Raw genomic sequence first — 24264 nt, 5'->3', positions numbered from 1 at the left:
TGCTCTGGGTGTACGTTCTGAATGCAGGCAGGATAGGGACAGTTCTCCTCAAGGTCCCTCCCCTGTCTCCAGCCCCAGGAGATCATATCCCAAGCCGATCATACCCCACTCTGCTGCCTGAGACCTTTATGTGCACACTGTTGATGCTGCTCCTGCAACTGGAACTGGCAACGGTGGCACGCCCTGAGTTGGGGTTACTGCCCAGCTTCAGATCAGCCGAGATGGAGACGCCCTGCACGCTCAGGTCGAAGTTGCCGCTAATTTTGCTGAAGGGAGATGAAGAGAAGTGACTGAGAGCAAGCACTTCATTATTTATTATTCCCCACTGTCACTCAAACTTCACACCAAGGCCAGAAGGTATGTGCTGTTATTATCCCCCCTTCAGGTGAGAAGGTAAAGCTCAGAGAGGGGAGGCGGCTTGCCCAAAGTCACACAGTAGCTGAAAGCTAGAGTCAGGGTTCCACCTGAAGTCTGAACCCACGTCTGCCTGGCAGAACCCTGCTCTTAACCCTTACCTTTAGACTCCTGTTGCTGTGTGGCTTTGTGTAATACGTTTCTTAACGTCTCTGAGCTTCAGTTTCCTCACCCAGACCCTGGACCAGCAGTGGGACACCTGAATGTCAGTCTCAGCTTTGTCACTAAGCTGGGTGCTTTGGAGCCAATTAATTAATTGATGTCTTAATTAGATGGGATTAGTAATTCCCCCCTCAGAGATGAAGTGAGGTTTGGGTAAGACAGTGGACAGAAATCTAATTTGTCAACTCTTCTATCATGTGATGAAGTATAGGTCTGTGTGTGTGTGATCAATAAGTAAAATGGTAGATGCTAAAGAGCCCAGGTGAAGCATTAAGCAATTCTTGTTGTGGGGAGGGTGCAGACACAGTAATCCTTGTAAAGGAGGGTAGATTCATGCCCCTCTCCTCATCCAAGGTGCCCTCTCTTAGATCCCCACAAAGAAGAAGTTGCTAACGTGACCGGTCAGCCTGGGCCACTATTACTAGTGGGCAGGGTGCCTGTGGTGAGAGCCCAGTACTTAGATCAGAGTTGTGGGAGACTGGATTATCAGTCATGATTTTTTATCCTTCTCTGCATCCACACAAATGCCATGGCCCATGATAGGTGGAGTGTGTGTCTCCGCCCTTTCACTTTGGGTTGGGCCACGTGACTTGCTCCGGCCAATGGGCATATGGGTAGAAGTCACCAATGGGCACATGGGTAGAAGGCACCATAGGTCAGTTCCGAGCCTAGGCCTTATGAGGGTCTGCATGTTTCTGCAAGCCCTTTTTTGAACCTCTGCAATCACTGGAGAAGAATATGCCTTGGGTAGCTCTCTGGTTCGGGGAAGAGGATGAGATACACTTGGAACAGAGCCACTGCAGCTGAGCCAAACCTAGATCAGCTGAACCCCAGCCAACCCACAGACATGTAAATGATCATACAGAATTGGTGTGTTAAGTCACTGAGTTTGGGATGATTTATTATAAAGAAACAGCTCATCGATGTTGTTGTTATTGTGAGCCATTGAGGTGATTCTGACTCTCGGCAATCCCAAGTGACAGAGTAGGACTGCCCCATACGGTTTCCTAGGCTGTAATCTTTATGGGAGCAGATCACCAGTTCTTTTCTCCCCAGGAGCCCCTGGGGAGTTTGACTAGCTGACCTTTCAGTTAGCAGCCAAGCACTTAACCATTGTGGCACCAAGGCTCCTTAGCTAACTGATACCAAAACCAAACCAAACGAAACTCATTGATGTCAAGTTGATTCTGACTCACAGCGAGTATATAGGACAGAGTAGAACTGCCCCACAGGGTTTCCAAGGAGTGGCTGGTGGATTCTAACTGCCGACATTTAGCTAGCAACCACAGCTCTTAACCACTACACCACTAAGGCTCTTTGTCTTCCATCCTAAGCCCCATGCTCCAACTCAGTCTTGCCAGAGTCCTGCATTGAGGTATCAGGCAAATGCTTAGCTATTAATCAAGGATTGTGTTGACTCTTCTGATGTAGAAAATTCCCTAATTCCCTCAAGACCCCTGTGGGGATGAGTGGTGACAGGCAAAGGAAAATTTGGGCATTCTTAGGACCTTAGCTTTTATCCCTTCCGAATATCCCCCAAGAGCTCACCCATACACCCGATAGCCCTGAGCAGGGAAACGTACATGAAACGCTTTCGTGCCTTCGCTTTTCCACTGATCTTGATGTTAGCATCGCTGATGGAGAGTTTAAGGCCCACATTGGGCACTGGTGTTATCCGGGAACTGGGCAGCTGGAAACTGCGGATAACTATGCTGCAAAGGCAAAGACGAAATGTTCAGTCAGCCTCCTGGGCGACCACATGAGGACAACTCAGTTAAAGCAGACTCTTCCTCCCACCCCCATCCCCAGTCCTCCACTTCACCCATCTCAGGAGGACCCAGGAGCTAGGAGGGTGGCCTTGGGAACTCTGTGGGCAGTGGGTGGAGTGGCTAGGACTTTGAAGTTAAAGAAATCTGTGTTTGAATCTTACTCTTCCACTTACTAGTGTGTGACCGTGGCAGATTAGTGAATCACTCTGAGCCTCAGTTTCCTCGTTTGTAAAAAGGGGACAATATCCTCTATCTTGCAGGATGTGTGGCACTCAATGAAAATAACAAATTTATCCCATTGACTACAAGCTCTACAAAGGCATGGAATGTGTCTTTTTTTTTTTTTTCACTCTTGTAGCTCCATAGCCTGCTGTACCAGATACATAGCAGGTGGTCAAAAATATTTGTTGAGTGAATGGGGTGTACAATTTTGTACAGGACATTTGTGAATGTTCTGCCCAGCATCCATGCCCCTTTCTCGTGAGAACAGTACTGCTATTTTACTTTGGGGGAGCCCCTCCCCATGTCTGTTCCATGTCACTTCAAAAAAAACTGACTTCACCTCCACCTCCAGGGAGTGGAACTTTGGACCTAGTCTTAAACTAATTTGTGTATTCTAATCCCCTGGCCACAGTAATTGGCTCAGGGGTGTGTACATAACCTAAGAGGGACCAATCAGGGTGAGTCTTAGGACTTTTGCTTTAGTGTCAAGGAAAAGGCACTCTCCTCCCATGGGACTGGGAATGCTGAAGAGATAAAGCAAGAGATGCTGGTGACTATCTTGTCCCTTGACAGGACAACATATCTGAGAATTGGGCTTCCCCAAGGAAGAGAGTCTCATATGAGTCGGAATTGACTCGATGGCACTGATTGGTTGGTTGGTTGGTTGAAGGAAGAGAGAAACAGGGTTCGATGACATCATTTGCGCCAGGCTTGAGCTGAACCTGAACCCAGGCTACTACAGCAACTTTTCAGTCATATAAGCCAATAAATTCTGGCTTAGGCCATTTTGGATTAGGTTTTTTTTTTTTTTTTTGTCTCTGAAACCACCCCAAACCCTAAATGATAAATGGGTTAGCACAGAATTTTGGAGTTCATGACTCTACCCTGGGAGTCCCAGCAAGTGCCTGAAAGACAGTGTTTGTGGCTTCCCCCAAGCTAACCTTGGGGACTGTATTCCCTTGGGATGGTATGAGCACTAGCTTTGGGATCCTAAACTCTCAGGGTTTAGGTGTTTGAAGCTCTACAATTCTAGATGTTAATGGCCCCGGAAACCAGACGAAACCAATTACTGTCGAGTTAATGCTGACTCATGGCAACCCCATGTGTGTCAGAGTAGAACTGTGCTCCACTGGGTTTTCAATGGCTGAATTTTTATAACTGGAAAACCAGGCATTTCTTCCAAGGTACCTCTAGGTGGACTTGAACCACCAACCTTTCTTTTTAAATAATGTTTTATTTTTTGGTGAAAATTTACATAGCAAGTTAGGTTCCTATTTAACAATTTTCATACAAAGGGTTCAGTGACATTAGTTACATTTATCACAACGTGTCGATATTCTCTTTAATTGTGTTCTGTTTGTTCCATTTCCAGTACTCTAATTTCTCTGCCCCCTTATCTTCTTATCTTTGCTTTTGAGTAACTGTTGACCTTTTCATCTCATACTGATGGCACCGTTATTATGGACAGTATCCTTTATTTTGTGTGCCACTCTGCTGTTTCACAAAAAGGTGATCTCAGGAGATAGCCTTAGTTCTAGATTTAAATAGTGTCTTGGAACAATAGTCTCAGGAGTCCTCTGTTCTCTACTGTTTCAGTTTGTCTGGCTTTTTAAAAATTTTATTTTAATGAGAATTTGAGTTCTGTTTTACTTTTTTCTCTCATCCTATCTGGGGCCACCTATTGTGACCCTGGTCAGAACAATCAGTGGTGGTTGCTGGACACCATCTAGTTCTTCTGGTCTCAGGGTAGATGAGGTTGTGGCTTGGGCAGACTTGTTTCTTTTCTGAGCTTTTGGTTACCTTCTTACTGTTTTGCTCCTGGTGAGTGGAGACCCATAGTTGTGTCTTAGATGGCCACTTGCAAGTTTTACGATCCCAGATGCTGCTCACTTTATGAGCATATTTGTGTCTTCAATGAATATATGTGCCTGCATCTACATATTTGTATTTACATGTACCTATGTACATACCATACCTACCTGTACCAATATGCCTATACTCATCTATATGTGCTCAAACACTCGTTTTTACTTTGGCTGTTCTGTGCTCATTACATCCACATTTGGTGCTACTTTTACCATCACATATATACATGCATAATAAACAAATAAATGAATAAGTAAAATAACAAGTCTCTACGTTCTAAAGCATACTTTCCCCTCCCCCTCCTCTCCGTGGTAACCACCAGTGAACACTGGTCTCTCTGTATATATCTATTCTTGTCTTCTTATAAAAGAGGAATCATACAATATTTGTCCTTATATTCCTGACTTACTTCACTCAGCATTATGTCCTCCAGGTCCATCGATGTTACGTTTCAAGGCCTCACAATAGTTCTTCATGGTTGTGTAGTATTCCGCTGTATATACCGCAATTTTCTTATCCACTCATCTTTTGATGAGCACTTGGTTTGTTTCCATATATTTGCTATTGTGAATAGAGCAGTAATGAACATAGGTGTGCATATGTCTGTTCATGTCATTAATTTTAAGTCTCTAGGAGTCAGAATCAACTGTACAGCAATAATTTTTTGAGGGGGTATATAACTAGGAGTGGGATTGCTGGATCATAAAAAAGATCATAGGATGGCTCTATTTCTAGTTTTTTTGAGAAAGCGCCATACTGTTTTCCATAGTGGTTATACCATTTTACAGTCCCACCAGCAATGCATAAGGTTTCCAGTCTTCTCACATCCTCACCAACATTTGTTGTTATCTGTTTTTTGTTTTTTTTTTAATCAGTGCCATTTTAACCATGGTAAGATGGTATCTCATTGTAGTTTTGATTTGCATCTTTCTAATGACTAATGATCGTGGACATCTTTTCATGTTCGCTGGCTGCCTGGATGTCCTCTTTGGTGAAGGTTTACCAATTTTTTGATTGTGTTGTTTATCTTTCTGTTGCTGAGTTGTTGCAGTTTCCACAAATTTTAGAGATTAGACCCTTATCCTATAAGCCATTTCTGAGGATTTTTTCCTAGTCTGTAGGCTGTGTATTTACTCTTTTAGTAAAGTCTTTTGATGAGCATAAGTTTTTTAAATTTTTATGAGGTCCTATCTATTTTGTCTTCTTCTATTCATGTATTTGTTGTTATGTTTGTTATCCTATTTTTACAGAAGATTAGCTACCATAGTTTTCTCTCTAAGTTTTCTTACAGGAATTTTATGGTTTTAGGTTTAACATTTAGATCTTTGATCCATTTTGCATTATTTTTGTGTATGGTGTGAGGAATGGGTCTTGTTTCATTTTTCTGCCAGTAGATATCCATTTTTGCCAGCACCATTTATTAAAGAGATTGTACCTGCCCCATTCAATGAAATTTGACCCCTTGTCAAAAATCAGTTGTCCATAGATGGCTGGGCTTATTGAGTTCTCAATTCTATTTCACTGGCTTATGTGTCTGTCATTGAAGCAATACCAGGCCGTTTTGATTACAGTGGCTGTATGGAATGTTTTGATGTTGGGGAGTGTGAGGCCTCCTGCTTTGTTCTTTTTCTTCAATATTGCTTTGGCTATTCAGAGGTTCTTTCCTTTTCATATGAAGTTGGTCATTAGTTTTTCCATTTCAGTAAAGATGTTGTTGGGATTTGTAAAGGGATTACATTGTATCTGTGGATTGCTTTAGGTAGAATTGACATTTTCACTATATTGTTTTCCAATGATGTATTGCACTGAGGAAATCTGCTGCAAAAGACCTCATTAAAGTGTTAAAAAGCAAAGATGTCACTCTGAGGACTAAGGTGCACCTGACCCATGCCATGGCATTTTCAATTGCCTCATATGCATGTGAAAGCTGGACAATGAATAAGGAAGACCAAAGAATTGATGCGTTTGTTGGTGAAGAATATTGACTATATCCTTGACTGCCAGAAGAATGAACAAATCTGTCTTGGAAGCAGTACAGCCAGAATGATCCTTAGAAGTGAGCATGGCGAGATTTCATCTCACATACTTTGGACATGTTATCAGGAGAGACCAGTCCCTGGAGGAAAGACATTGTGCTTGGTAGAATGTCAGTGAAAAAAAGGAAGACCCTCAACGAGATGGATTGACACAGCGATTGCAACAATGGGCCCAAGCATAACAATGATCATGAGGATGGTGCAGGACCGGGCGGTGTTTTGTTCTATCGTACATAGGGCTGCTATGGGTCGGAACCAACTCGATGGCACCTAACAAGAACAAGTCTTCCTATCCATGAGTATGGGAGGTGTTTCCATTTTTGTAAGTCTCTTGTAGTAGTGTTTTACAATTTTCATTGTATAAGTTTTTTATGCCCCTGGTTAGGTTAATTCCTAGGTATTTTATCTATTTGGGGGCTATTTTAAATGGTATTTTCTTGAGTAGTCTTTGTTAGTATAGAGGAACCCAACTGATTTTTGTGTGCTGATCTTTTACCCTGCAATGTTGTTAAATTCTTCTATTAGTGTCAGCACTTTTCCTGTGGAATCTTCAGGGTCTTCTATGCATAGGATAGTGTCACCTGCAAATATAGTTTTACTTCTTGCAGTCTATTAAATTTGTCATTATGCTCTTCTCTAATCTTCTTAAGTTTCTGTAATGCTTTGACTCTATGTTGCTTGGCTTGTTCTGCGTTTTGCCTGAAATCCTTCCTGATCTCTTGAAGAGTTCTGTATATTAATCTTTTGTATTCCAGGAAGTTTTCTTCATCCAAAAGATTTCTTGATTCTTTGTCTTGGGAGCTTGCTGAAACCATCACAGTCAGCCTGTCTATGTGATTTGATATTGAGTTGTCTCCGAGCAATCAATAAGTTATTGTTTTTGTTTATTTTATGTTTGTTTACCGTGTCCTAGCTTCTTGTTTTGTTTTGATATGCTCAAATAGGCTGCTCAAGTGAGCTAGTTTGGTTATTGGTGCCTTTGAAGCTCTAAAGTCCTTCACCATGTGGTTAGAGCTGTTACTAGGTATATGAGCCCAGGAATCCGTTTACTTTTCTTGTATGGATTCAGCTCAAGTGTCCAGGTCATCCTAAGTAAAGAAGCTGTTTCTGTTCCCAGTTTAGAGGAGCTGGCAGATTACTTTTTCCCTGTTTGTTAATTTGTTCTTTCTCCAGGTCTGGGAGAATGGCTCAGGTGCACAACAGGTCCTACTTCCAGCCCAGGGAAGCTGACTAGGGACCTGGTGCCAAACAGGGAGGGGTCAGGAAAATGGGAGAGAGTTTTTTCCCCCAAAAGGGTGTTTTTTGGTCTGTGAGGTAGTTTAGATGCTTGTGCTTATCTTTTGTTGAGAGCACCACTTTTTGCTGTTTCTGGAGGCCTGAGTGGACTCTCCACTGCTGGGTCCTTCCTGATGTGGAAAATGTGTCCCGAATGCCACTGCTTGCCTCACCACACTCACGCCAGCGGATCCAGCCTGCTGGGTGCTGGTTCCCGCTAAGTCAGGTCTGGCAACTTCTCACTGCTTCTGAACCATCTCTCCCTCCCCTGGCTGCTCAGTCCAGTTCCTCGACTTTGCCTTTGATGTTCAGGGCTACTAGATTATCAATAATTGATTCACTCACTTTTTTAGGTCTTTGTTGTAAGAGGGACCACAGGAAGTAGATAACTACTCAACCATCTTGACCCTTCCTGAGATAGTTTTACTTCTTCCTTTCTGATCTGGATACCTTTTATTTCTTTTTCTTGTCTTATTGCTCCGGCTAGGACTTCCAGTACAATGTTGAATAAGAGTGGTGATAATGGGCATCCTTGTCTCATTCTCGATCTTAAAGGGAAGGCTCTTAGCCTTTCTGTGTTAAGTTTAATGTAAGCCACTGGTTTTGCATATATGCCCTTAATTATGTTGAGAAATTTCCCTTCTATTCCTATTTTGCTGAGAGTTTTTATTAGGAAAGGGTGTTGAATTTTATTGAATGCCTTTTCTGCATCAATTTGTATGATCATATGGTTCTTTTCCTTTGTTTTATTTATGTGGTGGATTACATTGATTAATTTTCTAATGTTGAACCACTCTTGTAATCCTGGTATGAATCCCACTTAATCATGGTATGTGATTTTTCTGATATGTTGCTAAAGTTTGTTGGCTAGAATTTTGTTGAAAATATTTACATCTATGTTCATAAGGGATGTTGGTCTGTGGTTTTTGTGTGTGTGTGTGTGTGTGTGATGTCTTTGCCTGGTTTAAAAAGCCTGGTTTAGGCATCAACTTTATGCTGGCCTCATAGGAAGAGTTTAGTAGTGTTCCTTCCTTGTCTATATTTCTGAAGAGATTGAGTAGGATTGGTGTCAGCTCTTCTCTGGATATTTGGTAGAATTCTCCAGTGTAGCCATCTGGTCTTGGGCTTTTATTTTTGTTGGCGTTTTTTTAATGGCACTTTCGATCTCTTCTTTCATAATGGGTCTGTTTAAATGTTCTACCTCTGTTTGTGTTAGTTTGGGTAGTGTGATCATTAGGGTTGTGTGTCAACTTGGCTGGGCCATGATTATCAGTGGTTTGGCAGTTATGATGTAGTTTGGCAGTCATATGATGATGTGACACGATGACATTTGATATAATGTAATCACCTCCATGACAGAATCTGCTGTTAGTAGCCGATCAACTGAAAGGGAGTTTCCTTGGGCGTGTGGTCTGCATTGAATATAAGTGGACATTCCTGCAAGGCTTGTGGGATTTTGCTTGCTCTGGATCCTGCAACTGGCTCCTGTTTGTCTGACCTCCAGTTCTTGGGACTTGAGCTAAAAGCTTACCTGTGGTCTTGCCTGCTGATCTTGGGATTTGTCAGTCTTTGCAGACTGTGAGCAAGAGCCCTGCTGTCTGACCCACCAATCTTGGGTTTTCCAGCCCCTGTGGCTATGTGAATCAGGAGAAGCCTCAAGCCTGACCCACAGATCTGGGATATTTCAGCCTCTACAACCACGTGAGCCATTTCCTTTATACAAAGCTCTCTATACAGATATTTATGGAAACCCTGGTGGCATAGTGGTTAAGTGCTATGGCTGTTAACCAAGAGGTTGGCAGTTCAAATCTGCCAGGCGCTCCTTGGAAACTCTATGGGGCAGTTCTACTCTGTCTCATAGGGCCACTATGAGTTGGAATAGATGCAAGGGCAGTGGGTTTGTTTTTTTGGTTTATATAGATATTTATATGATTTACTGGTTTTGCTTCTCTAGAGAACCCAGCGTAAGACAGGTAGATAGTATGTTTCTAGGAATTTATTCATTTCATCTAGATTTTCAAATTTGTTAAAGTACTTTTTTTGTAGTAATCAGTTACAATCTTCTTTATAACTGTTAAATCAGTTGTAAAGTCACCAATTTAATTTCTTAATTTGGTTATTTGTCTCTTCTTTTTTTTTTTTTTTTAGTCTAGCCAGTGGTTTACCTATTTTATTAATCCTTTCAAAGAACAAACGTCTGGTTTTGTGATTCTTTCTATTTTTTTCTATTTTGTTTATTTCTGCCCTGATCTTTATTATTTCCTTTTTTTTTTTGGTAGCTTTTGGTTTTTTTCTCTTCCTTTTCTATTTGTTCAAGTTGTTTGTTTAAGTTAATGATTTTGGGTCTTCTTTTTTAGTATAGATATTTATTGCTATGAATTTCCCCTTGAGTACTGCTTTTACTGTGTCCCAAATGTTTTGATACGTTGTTTTTATTTCTAGGAATTTTTAATTTTGCCTGTGATCCAGTAGTTTTTTAGTAGTGTATTATTTAGTTTCCATGTATTTACTTATTTATTTTCCTTATTTTTCCTGTTGTTGATTTCTAGCTTCATACCATATGGTCAGAAAAAATACTTTGCGTGATTTCAATCTTTTTAAATTTGTTGAGACTTTTTTGTGTTCTAGCATATGGTCTAGTCTGGAAAATGATCCATGTGCACTGCAGAAGAATGTGTATCGTTCTGATGTTTGCTGGAGTGTATCTGTTTCATGTATTTTGGTGCATTGCAGTTAGGTGCATACATATCTATAATTGCTATGTCTTCTTGCTGGATTGACCCTTTTATTATTACGTAATGTCCTCCTTTATCTCTCGTAATAGATTTTGAGTTGAGTCTGTTTTATCTGATATCAGTATGGTCATCCCTGCTCTTTTTTGTTTACTAGTCACATGGAATATTTTTCTCCATCCTTTTATTTTCAGCCTGTTTGTGTCCTTATGTCTAAGGTGTGTTTCTTGTACACAGCAAAAGGATGGATCATTTTTTTTTTTTTAATCCATTCTGCCACTCTCTGCCTTTTGCATGGGGTATTTAGACCATTTACATTTATGATTATTACTGAAAATGAACTGTCTACCTCAGTCATTTTGCTATTTGTTTTTTGAATGCTCCGTATCTTCTTTGTTTTTTAATTTTAATTTTTCTGTTTTTGTTTGTATTTGGCTGCTTTCTTGTGATGAACTATTTTGCTATCTTCCTTCTTTTCCTCTGCATATTTTTTCTTGGTGATTTCTTAGTGATTACCACATATATTACATTATGCAACTTACAGCTGCAACTACATTTAACATGAACAACAGTTAGCCTACAACCTTAACATAATAAATCTATTTCTGATATGCTCCTCCCTCCACCATTTCTGTTGGTGTGTCTCCATTAACATCAATATACAACCTGTACTTGATAAGCTCACTTTGTACTTATTTCTTACAAAGTTGATGTTTTATTGTTTACAGGGTTTTATTATTGAGTTTATTCCCTGAAAATATCATATACTTGGTCTTTACAATTGCCCTTGTTGTTGCATTTTTGGAGATCTCTCTCTTATTTTTTCCCTTGTATAGATATGAGAATTTATCTAATCCTCTTGCCTTTCCATTTTGAGTACTACTTTGAGTAATATTTGCAAAGCTGGTCTGGTAGTGGCAAATCCCCAGAGCTTCCATTTGTGTGGACATGTCTTGATTTCCCCCTCATTTTTGAATGACAAATTTGATAGGTAAATAATTCTGGGTTGGTAATTGTTTCATTCAGTATTTTATATATGTCACTCCACTGTCTTCTGGCCTCAAGAGTTTCTGGGGAGAAATCTAAACTGATTCTTATGAGAGACCATTGGTATGTTACATTGTGTTCCTCAAACTTCTCTTCTTGTGTTTGGTTTTAACCCCCTCCGCCCCGAGGTCTGAGCTGCCATTACCGACTGGCTCCCTCAACGTCACTTTTTTGTTTGTTTTCAAGAATGTTATTTAAAAAAAAAAAAGAATGTTATTAGGGAGGCCCAAAAGAGTAAGTAAAACAGATACAAACATCAATACTGGAATCCTAAGCATCAAATGAAGGAATAAAGAACTCGATCAAGCACCGAATGAAATAAGAAACTAACAGAGAACAGAGAATGAGGAGTGCTACAGAGTGGAGGTCCTCAACCAGTTAACTCAGCATGGATTCGCCATCTTGGACTACAGTCACCAAGGAACACAGACAGGGAGTATGGGAAGGCAGCTTCATGGAGCTCCCAACAGGAAACAGAGCATCCAGTAACCAGGAATACAAGCTTTCCTCCCCTCATCCTTTTTACCTCTACGTGGCCTCTGCCGCTTTCCAACGGGCCACAGTTGCTCAACCAGAGAGACGCTATCTCATTGCTGCCTGGATCCACCCTGCCCCACTGACTGGCTCCCTCAGCAACATTTCTTTGGGGGAGAGTTATTGGGGTTTTTTTTGGCTTTTTCTTGTTCCTTCTCTCTCCCTTCCTTCCTTTCCTTTATCTCACCCAGCTAACTCTGTGTGCTGTCCCCTCCCCTTCTTGATGGGCTGTGCCACAACACTCGGCTAGAAAGCAACCAGTGCACAGCCTCCTCAGGTCCATGCCACCCCCACCAGCAGGTTCCGTCAGTTCCATTTATTTATTTATTTGGCTTCTTCTCTCTCTCTCTCCCTTCCTTTCTTTTCTCCTGCCCACCTAGCCCCATGAGCTGCCCCTGCCCCTTCTCAATGGACAGTATTGCACCATGTGACTAGAGAGCCACTGGCCATTGGCAGTGGCCTCCTCAGGTTCGTGCCACCCTCACTGGTCAGCTCCTTCAGTGCCATTTTTTTTTGTCTGTTTCTTCTTTCTCTATCCCTTCCTTCCTTTTCTTTCTCCCACCCACCAAGCCCTTTGTGCCATCCCTGCCCCTTCTTGATGGGCCGTGCAGTACTGCTTGGCTAGAAAGTCACCAGTGCATGGTTTTTGTTTCTTCTCTCCCTCTCTTCCTTTCTTTCCTGTCTCCTGTCCACCTAGCCCTGTGCACTGTCCCTGCTCCTTTCCCAAAGGGCCTTACTGCACCACTCAGCTAGAGAGCCATCAGCACATGGCCTCCTTGGGTCTGTGCTACCCTCACCAATTGGCTCCCTCAGCGCCATATTTTTTTAGTTTGTTTGCTTCCCCCCCCCCGTTCCTTCTCTCTCTCTCCCTTCCTTTCCTTTATCCTGCCCGCCAAACCCTGTGTGCCACCCATGCGCCTTCTCGAAGGGCCATGCTACACTGCTTGCCTAGAGAGTTACTGGCACACAGCCCCCCCATGCCTGAGCTGCCATCGCCGACTGACTCCCTCAACACTTTTTGTTTGTTTTTCTTCTTCTTTTTTTTGTCATTGTTTCACCTCTTTCTCTCTCTGTCTTTCTACCTTCCTTCCTTTCCTTTCTCCCACCCACCTAGCCCCCCCTCTTCTCAATGGGCTGTGCTGTACCACTGGGCTGGATCGCCTCTGGCATACAGCCTCCCCAGGCCTGTGCCAGCCACAGGCTGGCTCTCTCAGTGTTATATTTTTTATTTTTCTTTATCTTTCCCCTTCTCCCTCCCCCTTTCCACCTAGGTCCTGCACTGTCTCTGCCCCTTCCTGATGGGCTGTGCCACACCATCTGGCAAGAGAGACATATAGCTCACCACCACCCCAATTCCATCCTGCCCCCAATAGCTAGCTCCCCCATTGTTTTTGTTTTTGTTTGTTTCTTCTCTCTCTTTCCCTTCTTGTCTCCCCCCCCCCGCCCACCTAGCCCCATGTGCTGCTTACACCCCTTCTAGACAGGCTGAGCCACATCACTTGGCTAGGAAGCCACCAGCGTCTGTCATGCTCCCACCTGACTTTTTATTTCTTTTTTACATCTTTTTTAAAATTTGGTTCTGTTTCTCTCTCTTCTTTGTCATACACTTAGTTCCACACATCACATCCTCTCCCTTCTCTCCTGCCTATCTGCACAGAACATTGAGCATCACTCTCCCAAGCGGCACCAGCACAGATACCCAGACCCCTGGACTCCATCCTGAACTGTCACCTGGCCCCATCTGTCAGCCCCAGTTTGTGCTGCAAATGACCCCCCCTCCCCTCGCTCCCCTCCGCTGGACCTGCACTGCTGTACCATAGCTGAGTGACCGGCCATGCTCACCTGGACAAGTTGGTGAGAAGTATCATGTCCACAGCTGAGTAAGCAACAAAACAAGCCTAGCCTACCTGCCCAGACATAACCAAATAAAAACAAAAAAGCAGGATGAAACAAACAAACCTACAATCAATAAATCAAGAAAATAATTCCTGAGTGTCCTGGAGACAGCAGACACTAACAAAACATATTAAAAACAAAACAGGACAGTATGACTCTAGAAAGCAACCACAATAAAACACCAGATGACCTCCTGGTAGAAGGAAAAGGCACTGGAACTACCTAACAGGGAATTCAAAACTCTAAAATTTGAGGCTTTCCAAGAGACTGGAAAGAGAGGAAGGAAAAAATAGACAAAAGCATGGAAAATGCAGACAAAATTAGGGAAAACACAGACAATGCAATGGAAGAATTCAGGAAAACAATACAGGAACAAAATGTTAAAATAAATAAGCAAATAGAAAATCATACAAAAACAGCAATTAGAAATCCAAAAGATAAACAACAAGATTTCAGAAATAGTGCAATAGAAAGTTTTAGGAGCAAATTTGAAACAATGGAAGATAGGATCAGTGAAAATGAAGACAAATCCTTGGCTACCACTTTGTTTGAGGAAAAATCAGAGAAAAGAATGAAGAAAAAAGAAGAAACCCTGAGAATAATGTGGGAATACAACCAAAAGCAAAAATTTGCCTGTAATCAGAGTTCCAGAAAAATGGGAGAAAACAGAAAACACAGAGAGGGTCACTGAAATATTTGCTGACAGAAAACGTCCCTAATATCATGAAAGATGAAAAGCTGACCATCCAAGAAGCTCAATGAACCCTATAAGAATAGACCCCAAAAGAAAATCACCAAGACATATTATAATCACACTAGCTAAAACCAAAGACAAAGAAAAAATTCTGAGAGCAGCTCAAGAAAAACAAAAAGTCACATAGGGGAAACAATAAGACTAAGCTCTGATTACTTGGCAGAAACCATGCAGGCAAGAAGGCAATGGGATAACATATATAAAATCTTGAAAGAAAAAAGTTGCCAGTCAAGAGGTAATATATCCTGCAAATTTCTCACTCAAATATGACGACAGAATCAAGACATTTCCAGATAAGCAGAAATTAAGGAGATGTGTAAAAACAAAACCAAACTTACAAGAATGATTAAAGGGAGTCCTTTGGTTAGAGAACTAACAACATCAGACAACAACCTCAATGTAGGACACAGGGCAGCACCAGCTAGATATCAACCAAGGTAATGAACTCTCAAGGGTAAAACAAAACTAAAAAGTATACAAGAGGACAAAAGAGGGAATAAACAGGTGTAAAACTTTCCAATGGAGAGGAAGTCAAGGCAATATCAAGTAATAAAAGACTGGTTTAAACTTAGGAAGCTAGGAGCAAATTTCAACGTAACCACAAAGAAAGTTAACAAATCTACCCATCAAAATAAAGAAGAAAAACAAAGCATCAATAAACACAACATGTACAAAAACAAAAGAAAGAAACAAACAAAAAACACAAACAAAATGAATTCAGCACAGGAGAGTAAGAGGAACAAAGAAAACTTCAGCATCCCCCCCCCAAAAAAAGCACTACAAAATGACAGCAACAAACTCACACATATCAATAATCACACTGAATATAAATGGCTTAAATGCACCCATAAAGAGACAGAGAGTGAAAGAATGGATTTAAAAGAAAGAAAGAAAAAAAAAAAACAAAAAAACATCAATATGCTGTCCACAAGAGACACACCTTAGAAACAAATACAAAAATATATTAAAAATTCAAAGGATGGGAGAAAAAAATCAAGCAAATAGCAATCAAAAAAGAGCAGGAGTGGCAGTGCTAATCTCAGATAAAATAGACTTTAAAACAAAATCCACCATAAAAGACAAGGAAGGACATTAAAGAATGATAAAGGGACAATCCACCATGAGGACATAACCATAATAAATATCTACACACCCAATGATGAAGCTCTGAAATACATTAAAAAAAAAAAAAAAACAACTCTAACAGCACTGAAAAGAGAAACTGACAGTTCCACAATAATAGTAGGAGACTTCAACACACCACTGTCGATAAAGGACAGAACATCTAGAAAGAAACTCAACAAAGATACAGAAGATCTAATGGCCACAATCAACCAACTTGACCCTCAAGCTCATACCTAGAACACTCCACCCAACAGCAGCGAAGTACACATTCTTTTCCAACACACATGGATGATTCTCCAGAATAGACCACATCTTAAGCCACAAAGCAACCCTCAACAAAATCAAAACATTGAGATAATACAGAGCATATTCTGCGATCACAATGCCATAAAAGTGGAAATTAATAACAGGAAAAAAAATCAAATACATGGAAACCAAATAACACCTTGCTTAAAAACCACTTGGTAATAGAAGAAATCAAAGATGGAATCAAAATAAAATAAATAAAAATAAAGAAATAAATAAAATAGAGAACAGAAAAACAATAGAAAGAATCAACAAAACCAAAAGTTGGTTCTTTGAAAGAATCAATAAAATAGACAAACTATTGGCCAAATTAAGGAAAGAAAAACAGGAGAGGATGCAAATAACCCAAATAAGAAATGAAATGGAGGACATTACAACAGACCCAACTGAAATATAAAGGATCATAGCAAACAGAGTATTATGAAAACTATATTTCAACAAATTTGAAAACCTGTAGGAAATGGACAAATTTCTAGAAACATACTACCTAACCAAACTAACACAAACTGAGGTTGAAAATCTGAACAGACCATAACTAGAGGAGAGATTGAAAAGGTAATGAAAAAAAAACTCCCAGCCAAAAAAAAAAAAAAAAAAAAAGCCCTGGCCCAGATAGCTTTGCTGGAGAATTCTACTAAACATTCAGGTAAGAGCTTGTACCAATACTACCCAAACTATTTCAGAACATAGAAAAGGGTGGGCTACTTTTGAATTAATTCTATGAAGCCAGCATAACTCTGATAACAAAACCAGGCAAAGGCACTAAAAAAAAAAAGTTACAAGCCAATATCACTCATGAATATAGATGCAAAAATTCTCAACAATATTCTAGCCAATAGAATTCAGCATCATTAAAAAAAAGCACAGCACGACCAAGTGGGATTCATACCAGGTATGCAAGGATGGTTCAACATCAGAAAAACAATTAACGTAATCCACCTCATAAACAAAAGAATCACACGATCATCTCAATCGATGCAGAAAAGGCACTTGACAAAGTCCAGCACAGATTCCTGATAAAAACTCTCAATAAAATAGGTATCAAAGGGAAATTCCTCAATATAATAAAATGCATCTATACAAAACCAACAGTCAATATCATTCTTTTTTTTTTTTTTTTGGCCAACATCATTCTTAATGGAAAGAGGCTGAAAATATTCCCCCTGAGAACAGAAATAAGACATGGATGCCCTTTATCACCACTCCTATTTAACATTGTGCTGAAAGTCCTAGCTACAGCAATAAGGCAAGAAAAAGAAATCCAAATTGGATGCTATCCCTATTTGCAGATGATATAATACTATACATAAAGCATGCAAAAGACTCCACAAGAAAGCCACTGGAACTAATAGAAAGATTCAGCAGAGTAGCAGGATACAAGATAAACATACAAACATCAATTGGATTCCTATACACTAATAAAGGGAACTATGAAAAGGAAGTCAGAAAAGCAATACCATTTATAAAAGCCCCTAAAGAAAAAAAGAAACTTAGGAATAAATCTAACCAGGGACATAAAAGACCTATACAAAGAAAACTACAAAATGCTACTGCAAGAAACCAAAAGAGACCTACATAAATGGAACAACATACCATGCTCATGGATAGGTAGCCTCAACATTGTGAAAATTTCAATTCTACCCAATGCAATCTACAAATACAATGCAATCCCGATCCAAATACCAGCAGCATTCTTTAATGAGATGGAAAAACTAATCATTAACGTTTTATGGGAAGGAAAGAGGCTCTGGATATGTAAAGTACTATTGAAGAAGAAGAATAAAGTAGGAGGACTCACACTACCTGACTTTAGAACCTACTATACAGCTACAGTAGTCAGAACAGCCTGGTACTGGTACAACGACACACATATTGACCAATGGAACCGAATTGACAATCCAGATATAAATCCATCCACCTATGGTCACCGATCTCCAATAAAGGCCCGAAGTCTGCTAAATGGGGGAAAAGACAGTCTTCTTAACAAACGGTGCTGGCAAAACTGGATGTCCATCTGAAAAAAAAAGAAACAGGACCCATTCCTCACACCATACACAAAAACGAATTCAAAATGGACCAAAGACCTAAATATGAAGCCAAAAACTATAAAGATCACAGAAGAAAAAAATAGGGTCAACACTAGAGGCCCTAATACACAGCATAAATAAGATAGGAACCATACCTAACAATATACAAACACCAGAAGATAAGCAGATAACTGGGATCTTCTAAAAATTAAACACTCATGCTCATCAAAGGACTTCACCAAAGGAGTAAAAAGAGAACTTACAGACTGGGAAAAAAAAAATTGGCTATGACAAATCCAACAAAGGTCTAATCTCCAAAACGTATAGGTAAATCCAACATCTCCACAACAAAAAGACAACCCAATTTAAAAATGGGCAAAGGATATGAACACTTACTTCATCAAAAAAGACATTCAGATGGCTAACAGCACATGAGGAAATGCTCGTGATCTGCAGACATTAGAAAAATGCAAATCTAAACTTCAATGACATACTGTCTCACCCTGACATTACTGGCACCAATAAGAAAAAAAAAAAACAGAAAATAACAAATGTTGGGGAGGATAGGGGGAGATTGGAACTCTGATGCAGTGCTGGTGGAGATGTAAAATGGTACAACCATTCTGGAAAATGATAAGGCACCTCCTTAGAAAGCTAGAAATAGAAATGTGATATGAACCGGCAATCCCACTCCTGGGAGTATATCCTAGAGGAATAAGATCCATCACACGAGTAGATATATGCACACCCATGTTTATTGCAGCGTTATTCACAATAGCAAAAAAGATGGAAACAATTTAAGTGCCCATCAACACTGAATGGATAAACAAACTGTGGTACACACCCAGTGGAATACTACACAACAGTAAAGAACAACGATGAATTTGTGAAACATCTCACAACACAGATGAATCTGGAGGGCATTATGCGAGTGAAATAAGTCAGTCACAAAAGGACAAATATTGCATGAGACCACTATTATAAAAACTCATGAAAAGGTTTACACACAGAAAGAAAAAAATCTTTGATGGTTACGAGGGCGGGGAGGGGTGGGGAGGTAAAAACACTAACTAGACAATAGTCAAGTAGTAAATTTGGTGAAGGGTAAGACAATACACGATACTGGGGAAGTCAGCACAACTTGATCAAGGCAAAGTCATGGAAGCTTCATAGACACATCTGAACTCCCTGAGGGACTGAATTACTGGGTTGAGGGCTGGGAACCATGGTTTCAGGTGACATCGAGCTCGGTTGCCATAACATAGTTTATAAAGAAAATGCTCTACATCCTACTTTGGTGAGTAGTTTCTGGGGTCTTAAAAGCTTGTGAGCGGCCATCTAAGATACTCCACTGGTCTCACTCCGTCTGGAGCAAGAGAGAATGAAGAAAACCAAAGACACAAGGAAAAGATTAGTCCAAAGGACTAATGGACCACAACTACCACAGCCTCCACCAGACTGAGTCCAGCACAATTAAATGGTGCCACTACCTCCACCGAGTGTTCTGACAGGAATCAAAATAGAGGGTCCTGGACGGAGCTGGAGAAAAATGTAGGACAAAATTCTAACTCACAAAAAAAGATCAGGCTTACTGGTCTGACAGAGACTGGAGAAACCCCAAGACCGTGGCCCCCTGGATACCCTGTTAGTTAACTCAGTACTGAAGTCACTCCTGAGGTTCACCCTTCAGCCAAAGATTAGATAGGCCTAATCTAAACAAGAGTAGATGGGCACACCAGCCCAGGGGCAAGGATGGAGAGATATGAAGAGACAGGAAAGTTGCTAATGGGGAACCCAAGGTTGAGAAGGTGAGAGTGTTGACAGGTCATGGGGTTGGCAACCAATGTCACAAAACAATATGTGTATTAATTGTTTAATGAGAAACTAATTTGCTCTGTAAGCCTTCATCTAAAGCACAATAAAAATAGATTAATTAAATTCAGACTTACACAAAACTGATTTCTATGAAGAGTTCAATCTTTTTAGAAGAATTATTCCTTAAGGATTATAAAAAAAGAGTATCATCTCTAGATGTACTAAAATTTATATTTTGAGATAATGTATCAGAATTGTCACAACCTATAAAACACTCTTAACAACTCCATTAACCATTGCATCTGCAGAACAAACTTTCTGAAAATTAAAAATTTGGGTCTTTGTTACCATGACTCATTAAGAGTGACTGATATCACTTTCATTTATATAAATTGAAAATGAAGTTACTAAAAGTATAAATTTTGATGATTTAATAATTTGTACAAAAGCAAGTCATACAAACTTATGATTCGTTAATTTATCAAATATTAATAAAGAACCATTTGTTATATAAAATTGACACAAAATATTAATACCCTACAAGTCCCACATATTGAGAATTGAACACTGACAGGCCTCACCTGTATAAGCTATAATGCACTTTTCCAAAAGGATTCAACTTAACGCCGTCTGAGATATCGGGGATCTTGAGCTTCTCCAACTCCTTCTGCAGCTTGGCGACTCCCTTCTGGCAGGCTGAGAGGAGAAAGTAGAAGGGTGACAGTCAGAGCACAGCAAGGAACCTGGAACATCAGGTCAGGGCAGGCTCCGGGCCCTTGGCCTTGTCCATAGCAGAGGCACCCAGGGTGCTGCCTTTGAGATGGGATTGGAGGGGCCTAAAACAGGAGTCATCTTAAGTTTTCTGTAAAGGGATAAACAGTAAATATTTTCAGCTTCATAGGTCATACCGACTCTGCTGCCATAGACAATACCTAAATAAATGAGCATGGCTATGTTCCAATAAAACTTTATTGGTGGCACTGCAGTTTGAATTTCATGTCATTTTCATGTATTGTGACATACTATTTTTCTTTTGATTTTTCCAATCATTTAAAAATGGAAAAACCATTCCTAGCTCATGGGTCATACAAAAGCATGTGGTGGGCCAGATTTGGCCCGTGGGCTGTAGTTTGCCAACCTCTGGTCTAAAATATCACAGCCCAAACACCCAGTCAGGCATCCTACAAGGTTTACTGAATACTGATTCCATGCTTGGCACTGTGCTATGTCCTCGCTGTGCTATGTTCCCCCCCACCCCCAGGCCCTCTGGCTTTTGGTCCTCTCTTTACAGAACCTTTGCAAATGCTGTTCCCCCTGCCTAGGAAACCTTCCCTCCCATCTTCACCTGGTCAGCTCCTGGTCAGCTCAACCATCACTACCTCAGGGAACATTCCGGACCCAGTAAAAAAAAAAAATGTAGACTAGAGTAAACTCTCTGATTGTCATTCTCGTGACGCTGTGGATTTCTCCTTCAGGATACCTGTTATATTTGTAGTTATACGTCTACTCATATTGTTTTTTCACTAATGTCTCTATCTCCTATTAGATGGAAGCTCCCCTCTTTATCAGGACCTTCAATAGAGGCCTTCCTCAGGTACCTCTACTAAAGCCTCCTTATCAGAAGGGAAGGCGAGACCTCCAAGATTACTTCTTCCCACTCTGACTTGGTACTTTTTCACTCCTAGCCCTTTTCCCACACCCTCCCTCTTGCTCTGGGGCCCATAAAACTGGAGAAACCTTTTGTTCAGGGCTCCCTCAGCAGTGAGACAGGTCTCTACATCAGCTCTGATCCACGTGCCCCTCACTGGGAAGGGTACTGGGGTACCTTTCCTGGGAAAACATGGAACACGGAGGAGCTGGTGCCTTCTCTGGTTTCACCCCTTGCTTATACTATTGCAGTAAATGATTAAAGGCTTGATCATTACTTCCACTTTGGCTGTTGTCTTAATTGACTACTGGGACACCTGGCAACTGAGCTCAGCACCCCCAGCTCAGCTAACTGACAAGTCCCTCCCAGGGCTGTAGCGAGGACTAAATGAGAGCCCTCAGGCCAGTGCAGGGCAGTGGTGGCCGTTTCATTCCACTCTCTCCTCTATCTGAGCCTGGATGAGTGGCCTGGGACCTTCTTTGGGTCACCCACTAGGTAATGGGCACAACATGGCTGCCTGGCTTCTGCACTCGGGAAGACCACTAAGAAAGATCTTCCAGACGCTCGTCCCACCTGTCCAGCCTCCTTATGGGTCCTGAGCTCTGTTCATGCTGAGAGTGAGACAGGGATCTAGAGGAAAATGTCAGGACTACAAACTGGCTTTGAAAGGAAGAGAAGGATCCAAATTTGGGAGTTGGGTAGAGGGAGGGAGGGAGGAGACCAAGAGGACCCTCAAGGATCTAAGCACTGGACTTGGAGTCCTTCAGTGCTCCAATTCCAGCTCTGCCACTTCCCAGCAGTGTGACCTTGCCTCAGTTTCTTCATATATAAAATGGGGGTAAGAGGGCCTACCTTGCAGAGCTGTGAGCATGCCATGTACCAGATTTAGAGGGCTGGCACGCAGTAAGTACTTAATAAGTGCATCACAGGGGTGGGAAGGGAGGGAGGAAGGCATCCAATTACCGTAGTCAAGGCCCTTCTGGGTGATCCTGGCCACAAAGCCGGGGTTGATGGCTGCTACCACGGCTGTACCCACTGCAACTAGCATCACCAGGGCTGCCCATCTGGCCATGTCCTCGTCCTCCAGAGCTGTCAAAGCCTTGGGGCCTCAGAGGGGAACCAGGACCTATAAAGGAGTCAGCTGGGGAAACACAATGCAGCCAAATATAGAAAGAAGGAAGGAACCAGGACGGAATTTCGGGCTGCGGTTCCCCATTATGGTTGGGGCTGTAGCCCCAGAGGCAGCGATGCACACATTTGTCTGTGTGTGTGTGTGTGTGTGTGTGTAGTTTGGGACCCCGGGCTCATTCCCCTCCCTAAGTACCCTCTCCTCTGAACCCCACGCAAATCCCCCCATCTCAGAACTTCATTAAACTATGTGGTGAGTAGGTCAGTGTTCATTATAGTATTCTTTCTACTGAAAGACTGAATACACAAAAGACAAAGACCAGATCACATACAAAAATAGCAACCAGCCCAGGCAGTCAAACTACTACCTGCAGCTACCAGTCCAGGAAGCCAGATGACAACCCCTAGAATAATGAGCACCAAATGGCCAGGACTTGATTAATAATTAACAGCATCTTTCGTTTTTGCCACCGCTTCCAACTTACGACAAAAGAAAGAAAGCCAAATATGCTCCCCAAACCAATTATATGGAGCTAACTAGAACCCCACTTCTTGTTAGCCTAACTCCAGCTTCTCCATGCCAACAGCTTCCCATGAGAGCACACCTGAAGCCTTCCCCCTCCTCACCCCACCCCCCCTTTTTTTTTTTTTTGCTATAAAGCTTTCCCAGTCCCCGCCAAAGCCACTATCAGGCTGCCTCCCTTGCCATAGCAAGCTCTGAATAAATAGCCTTTGTTTTCATTTGGGTGTTATTTATCTATTTTCACACTATTTTTTTTTCATTTTTTTTTTAAATTGTGCTTTAAGTGAGAGTTTACAATTAAGTCAGTTTCTTATACAAAAACTTATACAACACATTGTTATGTGACCCCAGTTGTTCTCCCTACAACATGACAGCACACTCCTCCTCTCCACCCTGTATTTTCCCATGTCCATTCCACCAGCTCCTGTCCCCCTCTACCTTCTCTTCTGGCCTCCAGGCAGAGGCTGCTCACATAGTCTCTCATGTGTCTACTTGAGCTAAGAAGCTCACTCACCAGTATCATTTCATGACTCATAAAAAAACCAAAGCAAACCCAGTGCCATCAAGTCAATTCCAACTCATAGCGAGCCTATAGGACAGAGTAGAACTGCCCCATAGAGTTTCCAAGGAGCGCCTGGCGGATACGAACTGCCCACCCTTTTGTTAGCAGCTGTAGCACTTAACCACTATGCCACCAGGGTTTCCTTATGTCTCATAGTCCAGTCTAATCTTTGCCTGAAAAGCTGGCTTCAGGAATGGTTTTAATTTTGGGCTAACAGAGAGTCCAGGGGCTATGACCTCAGGGGTCCCTCTAGCCTCAGTCAGACCATTAAGTCTGGTCTTTTTACCAGAATTCGAGGTCTGCATCCCATGTTTCTCCTGCTCCATCAGGGATTCTCTGTTGTCCACACTACTTTTGATTTCTTAAAGGAGCCCTGGTTGCACAGTGGTTAAGCACTCAGCTGCTAACTGAAACGTTGGCAGT

The 24264-nt window shown here is 41.4% G+C and overlaps 1 protein-coding gene across 2 annotated transcripts in view; it reads right to left on the bottom strand.

The window, feature by feature from the left end:
* BPI (bactericidal permeability increasing protein) overlaps nt 1-23984 on the bottom strand; it is a 51256-nt gene extending 27272 nt beyond the window's left edge. Inside the window, exons 1-4 of one of the 2 annotated variants that reach the window (XM_023550242.2) lie at nt 22592-23984; nt 20562-20676; nt 2160-2288; nt 105-266 (exon numbers count right to left, since the gene is read on the bottom strand). In XM_023550242.2, coding sequence (XP_023406010.1) covers nt 105-266; nt 2160-2288; nt 20562-20676; nt 22592-22700 — 515 coding nt within the window. In that variant the 5' untranslated portion in view covers nt 22701-23984. The remainder of the gene's footprint in view (nt 1-104; nt 267-2159; nt 2289-20561; nt 20677-22591) is intronic. The other variant, XM_023550243.2, reaches the window with a different exon arrangement.
* Between the last annotated feature and the right edge of the window lie 280 nt (nt 23985-24264).

This window comes from Loxodonta africana, chromosome 24 (genome assembly GCF_030014295.1).
Source record: "Loxodonta africana isolate mLoxAfr1 chromosome 24, mLoxAfr1.hap2, whole genome shotgun sequence".
NCBI classification, from domain to species: Eukaryota; Metazoa; Chordata; class Mammalia; order Proboscidea; family Elephantidae; genus Loxodonta; species Loxodonta africana.
The sequence above is the reverse complement of the archived record's forward strand: the minus strand, read 5'-3'. Positions and strand labels throughout refer to the sequence as shown.